Source organism: Oncorhynchus mykiss, chromosome 1 (assembly GCF_057628025.1).
Source record: "Oncorhynchus mykiss isolate SJ-2025 chromosome 1, ASM5762802v1, whole genome shotgun sequence".
NCBI lineage: Eukaryota > Metazoa > Chordata > Actinopteri > Salmoniformes > Salmonidae > Oncorhynchus > Oncorhynchus mykiss.
In genome coordinates this window covers 78940454-78951200 of record NC_143022.1, presented here as the reverse complement: position 1 = coordinate 78951200, position 10747 = coordinate 78940454, and the positions used below count along the sequence as shown (strand labels likewise).

The following is a 10747-nucleotide window of genomic DNA, read 5'->3' as shown; positions in this document are numbered from 1 at the left end:
GTGTGGAATGAGCACATAACTACTGTAACACCATAAAATCTGATATTTGAGATCAGTGTTTGTAAATCATAACGTCCTTCCTTGACGATAAAATAAAAATGTGCCCTTTCTGGAAAATCCAGTTTACCTGGTTGACCAGCTTGGTCAAGCTTGATGAGCTTGGTGAGCTGGTTGACAAGCAATAGTGCCTCCACTATTCCACTATTAGCCTACAACCTACCCAATAGTTGTGTGTTAGGTACAAATTCGCAACAAAGTTGTAGCATGTATAAAAGCATTTTAAAATACAAATAAGCTTTTGCACTGAACTGGGATCAATATGTATTTAAATGAACACTTCTTCATGAACAGCTTTGGGGCAAGTGGTCAATGCTGAAATCACTGGCTATTACTCAGACTTGAAGTACATGGAACAATTGTATGGCCTGTAGGCCTACGTCTGAGCAAGGAGAATGTAATGATTGATGTACAATCACAGAAACAGAAGAGGAAAGCTCATCTAGAACCACAGGAGGCTGCTGAGGGGAGGATGGCTCTTAATAATTTCTGGAATGGAGTAAACGGAATGGTATCCACGTGTTTAATGTGTTCGATACCATTCCAAAATTCCATTCCAGGTGTTACTACCTCCCCAATTAAGGTGACACCAGCCACCTGTGTGTAGAACATGACTCATTGCGACTGGTAGAGATTACCAGGGGACTAATCTAAAACACAGGTATCATAACCCCTAGAAGTCAGTTTAGCTCAGCTATGTGAATGACATCACATGGCGATGGTTAAAAGAAAGTGATTTTGGCCTCCAAAGAAAAGTATTTGCATAAGTTCCTCTGACCTATAGATACTACATCAGGCTAACAAGTCTGAGGACTATATGATCAAACTAAAATTATTTCTGGGTTAGACATGGACAATGCTTAGTCTAGGTAGATACATTTAAAATACAATATTTTACACTACAAGGTCTAGCCAAATGTTTCTATGTAGATCCATCTCTGAGTTTGATTACACATGTAATCTAAGCCATTTAACACATATTGACACAGCAGGGCTAATACACAAGAGGCATGAGCTAATGCCGTCATGGCCCTTATGACTGAATGTTTGGACACAAACCCTGGCTTCATACATAGGCACGCCCTGCCTTTCACAGCTGAATACACCAATAGACTTATGGAGTCACATGTGCTTGATGTTTTCACTGTCTCTGGGTCAGTTAGCAACCTCACTGGAACAATGTTTTTGCAGAGTGATGTGAAGGCTATCAATGGAACACTTTCAAACATCTGTGTGATGGAGACAGAAAAAGTCAAGTTGAATCCTCCATTAAGTATTTTCATTGTGTATAAGGATGTAATGCTTCATAAAACCATTAGATGGCAGCAGTTGCTTAACTTGCATTTCCTTTTTACTCTTATTGAAATGCGCTACCACACTGTTTCTTGATACACATCTAACGTATCATGGTAGATCCGCTCTCCTATACATTTTACTCTGTGTAACATGTGAATACTGCATTGGGAAGATTACAATCCTGAGCCACAACATCTGTGCTGCACTAGGTTGGCTCAAGTGGTCTCTGTCATTTATGCCCAAGGATACATCCTTTTTATGCTATTCATCCACTGAAATCAGGTATAATCTAGGCCTACATCAACTGAAAACCATCACTTTTTGGGATAATATAACATGTTGTTCCCTATACCCAAAATATTATAGTATTTATGATAACACACACACAAGTGCATACAGTGGCCAGTTTACTGTGATCATGTCCTGCCCATAACCTGCTTGCCATGATGTCTAGAATGTGTACCAGTCCTCTTACATGATTATGTTATGCCTGTAGGCTATGCCTATGAAGTGATGGCAGGGACTTTTAATAGTACGACTGCATCGTGATGTATTGGTAAAGGACTTGGGTAGAGTGTCTTCATGTGAGTGTCTCATCATCCGTAGGACCTCATCTGGATCACATTGGTTGACCATTCTCCTCCCTGTGAGGTCAGCCTACAGCCAGGGCCCCTGGCCCAACTGCCACACCAGGCCAGTATCAAACCCTTATGGAGGCAGTACAACTAAATTAAAAAACAGCCCCACATCAACTTTGTCTTCCTCGTGAGTGTGTTTGTCATGGCAAAGCTCATACTCACTCAAATAAAATATTGTAAACCTAATCTCAGTCAGGATGCAGTCCATCACAGTGTGTGTGTGTGTGTGTAAATGAGAGAGATACAGAGAAAAAGAGAGCGAGAGTGCTTGAAAAAGATTGTCAATGAGAGACGTGAGCACTGCATGTTGATCCTTACATTTCCAACATTAAAATTACGATCATAAAACGCAGTTACAAGTCTTTATTCTCTTCTTCGTAAATGTCATCGACAAACAAACCATAAAACTACAGTACTTAGGTAAGGAATTTAGAAAACAATAATTGCACAACTCGCCCAGAGCTGCTCTCCACATTGTTTTAGATTGCCATGGTGGGCCTCCATCTGAACAATCAGTCAGTATAAAACAACAAAACAAGCAGATCACAACAGGTCAACTGGCTTGTGTTTAACAGTAAACAGTAGTAGAAGCGTATAATAATAAAAGTGTAATACACATGGATGAGGAATTACAACTCTGCTGAGATGCTCTATACAAGCGTTCCTTTCCAAGGCGGTCTTAACCTGGCTGGACGCATGGCGCCACAAAACCCTAAAGGCCACAGATACTCCATAGGGTGTGATTAAAAGCACACGTCCATATAAGGTCTATTGGTGATGGTAATGAGCACCAACTCATTGGTGGGGCTGGGGGGGTCAGGGGTCGATCTCCATGGGAGTGATGGTGATGATGGTGTCCTCGTTACCACGGCGAACCACCACCTGCAGCGTGGTGTCCTTCTTGATGATGGTGCTGACGTCGGTTGCAGAGGTGATCTGCTGGCCGTTGATGGAGATGATCACATCATGCTCTTTCAGACCGCCACTAAGAAGAGAAGGACACATCATAATGAGAACTACAGAAAGAAAAATGCTGGATGGAACGGTTAGGTATAATGCTGGGCAATATGGACAAAATATCAAATCAGAATATTTTTCACATTTTTTACAGTAATTTATGTTTTTTAATAATAAAAGTTCTAAATATTATTTATGAGTAGTTCATTACCCAAGACCCAAGAGTGGCAACACATAAATGATATGTGATTTCAATTGGGTTTTCTCCATTCTAATTGTTTCATACAGTTCAATCCAACTTCAAACCCCAAAAATATTTTCAGCAGTTTAAATCCATTTCTTGCACTTTTGTCATCATTTCCTCAACGTGCACCACATTTTTAAAATATAAAAACAACTAAATGTACAATGTTTAAACCACATCAGGAGACCACTTTTAAAGTTGGATAAAAACATTAAACATGTTTTTGATTTTTGAGTGTAGTTACCGTTTAATTCAAGTGTGCAGGCACCTAGCACTGTTATTTGGTTAGCTGTGTTTCTGTTGCACATGACATGGAGTAGGCCAAACAAATGGCTACTTGATTGATGCAAATAATCATGGTATCATTCTGTCCGGTAAGGATAGGCTACTTTGTAGCTAGTTAACATTTAATACGGTTTTGGGGAAAGCCTTTCCATCTACCAGAAGACGGTTAGGTCTATCATTAGCACTGCTATATTTTTCCGGTTCCTTCATTGTTTGAAAGCTGGAAGTTTTACCTTCATAGTAACGTTAGCCTATAGACAAAAATCGCACCATAGCAACATGGAGGCAATTATTTTATATGACTTATATGCGTTCTCCTGTTCTATTGGTTTTCTTTCATCTTTCTTTCATTGTCTAGCAGCCAATGGCATTATCCTAGTCATATTAGCAACCCATGATAGTTCTAATGGATTTCATATTTACATCTCTGTCCATGAAACCACTTGCATGTGCGGTGTGCATTTTAGAACACTGTTTTCCTGCTATTTGTATTTTGGAACATTTGCAGATTGGCCTACCACTGTGAACCTTGCTGCAGTGAAAATGTGTAGAAATAATAGTTTATCAACATTTTAAGCTGAACATTCTGAAATATTCCATCAGACGTATTAATTCATATGGCGTATACGTACCTCTAATACACTACGTTGATACGCACCGTGGTAATTAAGAAGTGAGCGTATGGGTATAATGCGTATACCATTCACTACAACACTGCTCTTAGTACTGTACATTTAGCAACCTAGCTAGCCAGCAAACTAGCAATTGGCATTGGCGGCTAACAAGCTTTATTTCAGCCACAACTTGCTAAGAAAAGACAAACATAAAATAATAGTGTAATTATAGAATGCTTGTAGAAAGCAGCATGCCACCAACATATTGTTGCATCTATCTGACCATGCAGACTGCAGAGTGAACAGCAAGAAAGTACTCGTGACTCCATGGTTGAGCAACTGCTCTCTCCTTGAGTGACAGGGGGCACAAACCAAACATTGAAATACCGTTATAGAAGGTTAAGTAAAAACCCAAACTGGTCCATGCATCAATACCGGTATATAGTAGGCTGTCGCATCTTTTGACCAATTGGAAAATAATATGTTAATTGTGGATAATCCTTTAAGAAAACCAATGGTCCAAACCTCATGTCTCTATCATAATCAGTTCAACCTTTATTGGTGTTTTTACCCTTGTAGGATTGTCAAAATTAAGGTGACTAAATGGGGGCCAGAGAAAAAAAGTAGTAAATAAAACAATTATCAGGAAACTAGCATCGCGTCAGCTAGGCTGGATGCTGTGCGAGAATATATGGTGCTTTCAAGACAACTGGGAACTAGCTGAAATCATGATGTCAGTGATCTTCAGATCGGAAAGTCTGAGCCAGAGTTTCCAACTTGGAAATCCGAACTGGATGACCGTTCATAACTATTTTTCCCAGTCGGAGCTTGTTTATTTCTGAGTTCCCAGTTGTATTGAACGGTTTACCATTGAACTCGTCATATTTCTTCTCAAAACCGGAGGACATATGCCACGTTCAAAACAACTGGGGAGAACTGAGAACTCGGAAATCTCTGACTTCCGACTGCAGTGCTTTCAAGATAATGGGGAACAACTGGACAAACTAGCTCTGAAGGGGAAAAATAGTTTGAACTGTCATCCAACTTGGAAAATCTGCATTGTTCTAGAGCTCTGACTTTCTGACCTGAAGGCCACTGATGTCATGATTTGACCTCGTTCTTTTCCGAGTTCTCAGTTGTCTTGAAATCACCATTAAAACAATATGGGTAAGATACAGTAGATGTCGAATTTGAGACATGATGTAGTATTCTCATATTTTAGTATACACTGTTCATATTCATTTGAAGTTCCTGTTCGTTTTCAAAGACTTCTCACAAAACCAGCACATCTCTGTGAAATGTAAATGGGGCACTGAGCGTCCCGCAATCTTTTTATTTTCAAAGCCTTTTACATTTAATTCATCTTGGGTCATGCTAATTTTGCTATGTGCCACCTGCGGAAACAACTTGGAAGATGGCGACCACAAAATGTAAAATCCTCAAATGCTTCGGCAAGAAAGCTGTGTCGCTCTGTCAACACAGCTAGGTGCTTATTATGGGATGTATTAGGTTATGAAATCCGACTTTTTGGATATAATCGTAATGTATGTTAGAGGAAGACCCCACTGAACGAATCCAAACATATTTGTCTTGGTAAAATGTATTTCATAACATAATGAAGGAAAATGTCATCACCAAAGCACATATTCAACCACTCAGAGCAGAGTTGGTGGACACCCTATATATAGTAAAATGCAATATACCGCTCAGTCCTAGCTATAAGATAGTCATTTTATTCTTTATTGCACCGACAATCAGCTAAGAATGGATTCCATTGGCCTTGTTGCCTTTCACACATTCTATGATGCCTTACTTTATAGTGCTACAATGAACACAAATTGACACCTTTCACGTATCCTTCATCAAGACCACAATAATTACAGCAAGTCAGGTGGAGACTGCTTTGTGCAACACACTCCCATAGACCAAACACACCCAGAATAGAAATCTAGTAAAACGAAATTGCACAAAGACTGGAGCGGTTACCAGAAGTGATATCAAGGCCTCCAATTTGCACACAACTACTCTCTAATCACACATGTGAACAGTGGCCGCCACCACCACTTATAATACAGCCACACTTCCACATTCTCCTCATACTTCTCAGGAAAACACGACTAACACTTATACCTCCAATGAAACACAGAGAATGTACTAGGGTTGGGTGAGTGGTCCCAGGAAAACCACAGCATAACCCTTGCTGCTTGAGGGAGGAAGGGGATGGCTGACCTCAGTGTCCCCCAACCCCCAACCCCTCTCTGGTAGAACTGTGGTCGGGAGGGGATTCTTGAGTGGGTGAACAAGAATTTTAAAGTGAGTCTCAGCAATGTTTTAGTAAGGGGGGTTGTGTGTGTGTGTGTGTGTGTGTGTGTGTGTGCACGTGAAAACTGGAGAGAGAGTGTGAATGTGAGTGAGTTTGTGTGGGGAGAGTTGGGCGTTGAGGGTCTATATAAATTTGAAACATGTGTACACTCAGCGGAAGGAGCCAAATCAAATATCCCTTAGCACAGAAAAAGTCAGACAACTTGTCCTCACACTCATAATAAACCCCCACTGTTGGTGAGACGGAGTGAGTTTCTACTATCCCTGTTAGTTCGTACTTACGCCGCGGCCGGCGTTTTAGATATCACCTCCATGACGTACGCTCCAGAGGTGACATCAGGGAAGTCTTTGTGTCGAACCTTCAGCTCCTTGGTTAACCTACAGAGTGAAGGGGAAGAGGTGCTCCGTTTTCCGTATCAAACTGAAATGCAGTTCACCAGGTCCAGTTCAAATACATTCTTTTTGACAGCTTTGAATAACTGCATTTCCCAGTTTAGTGTACACATTCACAGTCTCAAATCTTTCTTTGCACTTATCGGGAGTTGACGGTCCGAGAGAGGAAAAGTGCCATCTTTATCCGTTTCATTGCAAGTATAACCAGTGACTAAGGATCTACTTACGCTGGGGTGAGTGTCATCATCCTCACACCAATGTATCTCTTCTTTGTCACAGCTCTTCCTACGGACACACAATAAGAAGAAAACCACCAGGTTTGCAATGGGGTTTACCTTTTGACTTGGAAGATATCTGAGTGATTCTGAACCTAGGCCATGGGTTAAGATTAGTTATAAAGGGGCTTGAATCCAAACGTCTGTAAGTGTTTATGGTTATCCTCAAAACATGTGGATAAGAGTGTAGACAGGACCTTACACTAAGGGGACATATTTAGATGTTACACACAGGATGACCATAGGGATTTAACGTCCTACCTCGGGACAGTCTGTCGTAGGATTCAGTCAGGAACTCTTGGATCTTGTCGGAGGGGATGGCGAATGAGATACCAGCCGTCACTTTCAGAGTGTTGATCCCGATCACCTCACCATCCTTCAATAACACAGTCAATAATAAAGTCATTCATGTCGTGTCTGAACCAGACTGACCAGAATCACTCATGATCAAACAAAGTGACACATTAATAACATCATAACTGTAGGGGGGTGCGTACTGGCGGCAGAGAAGTCAGGCGCAGGAGAGCAAAAACTGATTTACAACGGCGCAGTTTAATAAACAAAACCAACGTAAACAAAACAATAAATCAATGGGTAAACAAAACCCGTTACACACCAGCATAACGTGTACAAGCACTACAATAAACAATACCGGACAAAACCTGGTACACACCAGCATAACGTGTACAAGCACTACAATAAACAATACCGGACAAGGACATGGGGGGAACAGAGGGTTAAATACACAACGTGTAATGATGGAATTGAAACCAGGTGTGTGGGAAGACAAGACAAAACAAATGGAAAATGAAAGGTGGATCGGCGATGGCTAGAAGACCGGTGACGTCGACCGCCGAACGCCGCCCGAACAAGGAGGGCGACCGACTTCGGCGGAAGTCGTGACAGTAACACACAATCACACAGTTGCATACAGTCTCAAAATATTATGTGCCATCATTCAGACACATTATCTGCTGTCTATTAGACATGTACAAAAACTTTTTAGCTGTCAATAAACAAACAGTATTCTCACCAGATTCACCAGAGGGCCTCCTGAATTACCATACTGTAAACAGAAAAGAAGATTACTTCAGTTCTCAGTTCACAATCCTTTGTGATGTGTGTGTATGTGCGTGCATGTGTTCACAGACTCACGTTGATAATAGCGTCTGTCTGAATGTATTCCATTTCAGAGTTGCGTAAGCCCAGCTCCTTGCCCCCTCGTTGGGTTGTGCTGACTATCCCTGTGGTAACTGTGTTCTGGAGGGAGAAGGGGCTTCCGATGGCCACCACAAACTCCCCAGGCCTCAGGTCTGACGAACGCCCCAACATCAGCACAGGAAGCTTGATCTGCAGAGGGGACAGGTTAGGGGGAGATATTTCATAGGTACACATCTCTCAGTAACATTGATAAGCAGCAGCACTAGAAACTGTGGGCCGTAAAGCTATCCTTCCCCACATACATACCATTGGAGGCTCCTCAGAGGAGGAATGGGAGGACCATCCTCAGTGAATTTCATGCAAATTTAAATAGTAAAACATTGAAAAAGTTATCCTTTTTAGATAAAACTATACTGAATATATTAATTTCACCAAATAGTCTATAGTAGCCTCAATAGCACTGTAATGAGTGCACTGAGAGTCAGGAAGCAAGTACAGGGAGTGAGTGTTTTAATAAATAAATAAACCAGTAAACATGAAACACAAACAATGCACCGACATGAAATAGAGTCAATAACACCTGAGGAAAGAACCAAGGGGAGTGACAGACATAGGGAAGATAATCAAGGAGGTGATGGAGTTCAGGTGAGTGTCATGAGGTGCCGGTGCGCTTGACGATGGTGACAGGTGTACGGGATAATCAGCAGCCTTATGACCTAGAGGCTGGAGAGGTAGTATACGTGACAAGCACTCTATAGGGTAGCACCATGTTATAGCCGGAGGACAGCTAGCTTCCGTCCTCCTCTTGGTACATTGACTTCAATACAAAACCTAGGAGGATCAAACATAACACTTTGGGGCAAAAAAAATGACAAAAAGTTAGTTGCTTTGCCAAATCTTATACAGTATTACTTTCGTGCCTTGTTGTAAACAGGATGGGATGCATGCTTTTGAATATTGTTATTCTGTACAGGCGTCCTTATTTTCATTCTGTCAATTTGGTTAGTATTGTGGAGTAACTACAATGTTTTTTTTAATCCATCCTCATTTTTCTCCTATCACAGTGCATCTCTTTTATTAGTGGCCACTGGCTAGTACCTCATAAAACAGTACAAATCCATTCACGTTAAACTCTTCAACAACTGAGACTCCATGGTAAGGAAACCATGAGACAGAAACAGTGCCTAGACAGACAGAGGGTATATTTATCCATCCACAGTTTCCCTGTCTGCATGAAATCATCTCCCTTCTGTCCAGTCATAGCCAATGAGTGTGTGGTCATAGCCTACGCGTCGCCACATCACGTTGAGTGTGTGGTTCCCAACACACCACCCAACAAACTCCCGACAACAGCACCATCTTGAGAGACCTTTCCCGGTTGTTCCCCTGTATCCATTTTGTTTACCCTGGGTTATAAATAGAGTCACAGTGTGGAAGCTAAGGTAACTGAGACTGACTGGCCAACAAGCCAAAGATACACACAGACAAAAGTCTCTGTATGCAAACACAGAAACAAGTCCTGTAATCAACTACCCAGGGATATTCATAGTGCAGTGCCATCATAAAATATGATAACACTACATTTTCCTTTCCAATATGGTGTACACACTTGGTTATTACATGGTGATTGTCAACTCTGCGGAGTGACGACACAACATAAGGGCCACTTTTGACTGCTGACCGTTGCCAACAATAGCTGAATAGGTCTTTATACAGTATTAAATCCATCTAACACTATAAGACGCCATTTTAGCTTTTGGGTTGCGGGAACTGAGTGCGAACTTGACCCCTGAGGTGTAGCCTAGGTATTAATAGAAGATGACAGTTAGAAGATGAAAGTGCATAACCCCATCACCCCTCCCTCTAATTTCTTTCATCCAGACTTGACACCGGAATAGCAGTCTGTGATCTGCTATCCAGTCTGGACTCCCCACCCTCACACACACACCCTCACACACACACACCACCCCGTACCTTGACCCCTCCAAGTTAAAGGGATAAGCAGATGGAGGGAGGAAGTGAGAGAAGTCAGCCCAATCTGAATCCCTAACACTGAGACGGTCTACCAACCGCTTGCTGTGGTGATACTGGTAATAACAGCGTGGTCATTATAAAATCGTCCTGTCGCTTATTCAAATGTCTCAGCCCAGTGAATAATGAAAAACACAACTTGACACACACCTGCACATATCCATCTGCTTACACACAATGCGGCCACTGATTTGTGGGCGGTACAGTCATGCGTACACACATTAACTTATACACTGTGGATGCCAAGGCTAGCTGATATGAGCCCTTGAGGGTGGGAGTGTCTAGGTGTGAATAGGAATAAAACAAACATCAAATGGCATGACTATTCATGTGTGAGGACTGTTAGTCTAGCTATCACCTACTAACCACTTGTACTCAGCTACTTTTTGTCCTTGTGGATACCGAGTCGAATACTGTATATGTCATTTTGGTGGTTCTGACTTTCTCTTGACCATAAGTGACTCACCAGGTTAT

At 41.7% G+C, this 10747-nt stretch overlaps 1 protein-coding gene across 1 annotated transcript in view; it reads right to left on the bottom strand.

Annotated features, from left to right (window-relative positions):
* Positions 1–2339: 2339 nt before the first annotated feature.
* The window catches only part of LOC110529506 (serine protease HTRA1A), a 35104-nt gene continuing 26696 nt past the window's right edge, over positions 2340–10747 (bottom strand). Inside the window, exons 4-9 of the mRNA XM_021611753.3 lie at positions 8237–8431; positions 8115–8147; positions 7343–7457; positions 7034–7091; positions 6696–6791; positions 2340–2976 (exon numbers count right to left, since the gene is read on the bottom strand). Of these exons, the coding sequence (XP_021467428.1) occupies positions 2808–2976; positions 6696–6791; positions 7034–7091; positions 7343–7457; positions 8115–8147; positions 8237–8431 (666 nt within the window). The 3' untranslated portion in view covers positions 2340–2807. The remainder of the gene's footprint in view (positions 2977–6695; positions 6792–7033; positions 7092–7342; positions 7458–8114; positions 8148–8236; positions 8432–10747) is intronic.